At 39.7% G+C, this 2,465-nt stretch overlaps 1 protein-coding gene across 1 annotated transcript; it reads left to right on the plus strand.

Annotated features, from left to right (window-relative positions):
- Positions 1 to 182: 182 nt before the first annotated feature.
- Positions 183 to 2,098, plus strand: LOC103522556 (kinesin-like protein KIF23; the record flags this gene model as incomplete). Its single annotated transcript, XM_008487658.3, has 4 exons — positions 183 to 424; positions 814 to 1,148; positions 1,723 to 1,949; positions 2,018 to 2,098. Coding segments are annotated over exons 1-4 (660 nt in total), but the record flags the coding sequence as incomplete, so codon positions are not given.
- Between the last annotated feature and the right edge of the window lie 367 nt (positions 2,099 to 2,465).

A 2,465-nucleotide genomic window follows, 5' to 3' on the forward strand; every position in this document is an offset into this window, starting at 1 on the left:
GCCGCAAAAAATTAACTGGCAAAAAATACGAACCACCATTACAAAATGTGCATAAAAATGTGCATAATTTTCAAGGCGAGATAGAGTGACTGCAACACTTGGCAACAATGTAATTTAAAAATAAACGGTTCGTTTTATCAGTTTACAAAAAGTTTTGAGATTTTTGAATTTTTTGATAAAAGTAGCTTGATTTTTGATTTTTTGGTCTTGAATTCTTCTTCATTAGTCTGCTAATAACCATATTACAATTTCCATTCTGTCAAAGTAATCCAACGTCTGTACCTTTGAAAATAATCGTATTCTGGCACTCGAAGAAAATTAGAGCACAAGGTACAAGTACCTACCTACAACTACTTACTTCTGTCACTTTCCTGAGTTTCCTGTTTTTTGAAAGACAGCAGGAGCAAATGTCTACCAAACCTGGGTAAGTTCTTAGAATGGTACTTGTGCAGAAGTCACGTCCGTGGAATATTGCTACCAAAGGAACTGGCACAAACAAGCAGTGACCCTGGTAATTATAGGGTTAGGTTAAAGGGTTAAACGCAAGAAAGAGTTTTCACAATTAGAGCAGTGATTAGTGTTATTATAGGGTTAGGTTAAATACAAAAAGAAGCTTTTTTTTCCACGGATGTGACTTCTGCATGATTACCGGTATTGATTTCATGGTGGTTATGTAAATGTGTTATTTTTCAAGTAAGAACAATATTTTTTCTGCCGAACAAAAAGTTGGGAGTGCATCAGAGTTGTTCAAAGAACTAGTTCCAGGGGGGCATTTCACAAAAATGATTTTTGACCATCATTTACAAATTTCAGGAAAACTCCAAGAAGGGTGAACTTTCAAAAGTCCTCAGATCCTCTGCAAGTGTTCTGTCGCATTCGACCACTGCAGAATGCCTACGAGGAATCTTGCATCTCTGTCTTGTCCAGCACAACCATTCAACTGACCCCTCCTGATGGTTCGAATCCAAGGTATTTCAACAATAAAGAAGTTCAATATGTGTTCAAGAAGATATTTGACACAGATTCTGATCAAAAGCAGATATACATGGAAGTAGCACATCCATTGGTCGATAATTTGATTCACGGGAAGGATGGGCTGCTTCTGACCTATGGAGTTACAGGGAGTGGAAAGACATATACAATGAATGGTAAGAAACCATCATAGAGTGAGGGAGAGTTTTTTTTTTGTGCAGTACCAATAATGCCTTTTATACCTCCTCAATACTCCTTATATTTTCACCAGGGGTTCAATTATCTCTTCAAGATTTCAAGGGTCTTCACAAAAGCTATTGTACCACTGAACAGTCCTTATATTTTCACTGAGGGTTCAATCATCTCTTCAAGATTTCAAGAGTCTTCACAAAAGCTATTGTACCACTGAACAGTCAGCAGTTCTGGAGGTCCCAGATGTTACCAAATAGTGGGCACAACCCCTCATTAATGGTCATTAGTGGTTGGGTGGAAGAGCTCATGTAAGTGAGAACCCTGCCACTTAAAACAAAGCCCTAAAAAAAAGGAAAAAAAACCTTACCTAGCAGTTATCAAACAAATCCCTTCTAAATCTCTCTGTGGGAGCTGAACATTTTTTGCACCCTTTCCTTTTTTCTATAGAGCTTTAAGGGCTAGGTGGTAGAGAACGCACCTAGTTTTAACTTCTACCCAGGTAAGTTGTTGAGACTAGACTTATGACCTATAACATTCTATTCTATTCTATTCACACAGGTGGTACTGGTGACAAATCCAAGAGCACTCCTCTCAACAACCGCCTGATACGGGAAGACAGCTGTCAGAATATGTACGTGCATGGTGCTAATGAGATTGAAGTAACCACGACTGAAGAAGCACTACAAGTATTGTACAAGGGTCAGGCTAGGAAGAAAATGGCGCGGACTTTGTGTAACAAGGAATCCAGTAGGAGTCATTCTGTGTTCATGATCCGACTGGTACAGGTAAGATTATTATATTAGAATATGTACGTGCATGGTGGTGCTAATGACAAGTATTATACAAGGGTCAGGCTAGGAAGAAAATGGCGCGGACTTTGTGTAACAAGGAGTCTAGTAGGAGTCATTCTGTGTTCATGATCCGACTAGTACAGGTAAGATTATTATATTAGAATATGTACGTGCATTCTCCCTATATATATAAAAAAACAGCCTAGTTACCTTGGTTGGTGGCGCGTCTGCCTTGTAAGCGCTAGGTCGCGGGTTCGATTCCCGCCCGGGGCGGATTTTATCCTGATGGGACAATGTTTAGAGTAGAACAGAGCTTTAAATTTGAAAGCTCACGGTCCTGTAATTGAACATTAAAAAAAAAGTTTTACTCAAATGCTGTTCCTTCGGTTAGGTAATTATCTGGCATTAATCTTCCTCTCAAAGATGATAGTCGCCAGCCTAGTTAGCTTAGTTGGTAGTGCGTATGCCTTGTAAGCGCTAGGCCGCGGGTTCGATTCCCGCCCGGGGCGG

The sequence above is a fragment of the Diaphorina citri genome, unplaced genomic scaffold, assembly GCF_000475195.1.
Source record: "Diaphorina citri unplaced genomic scaffold, Diaci psyllid genome assembly version 1.1 scaffold9251, whole genome shotgun sequence".
In the NCBI taxonomy this organism is placed as follows: Eukaryota; Metazoa; Arthropoda; class Insecta; order Hemiptera; family Psyllidae; genus Diaphorina; species Diaphorina citri.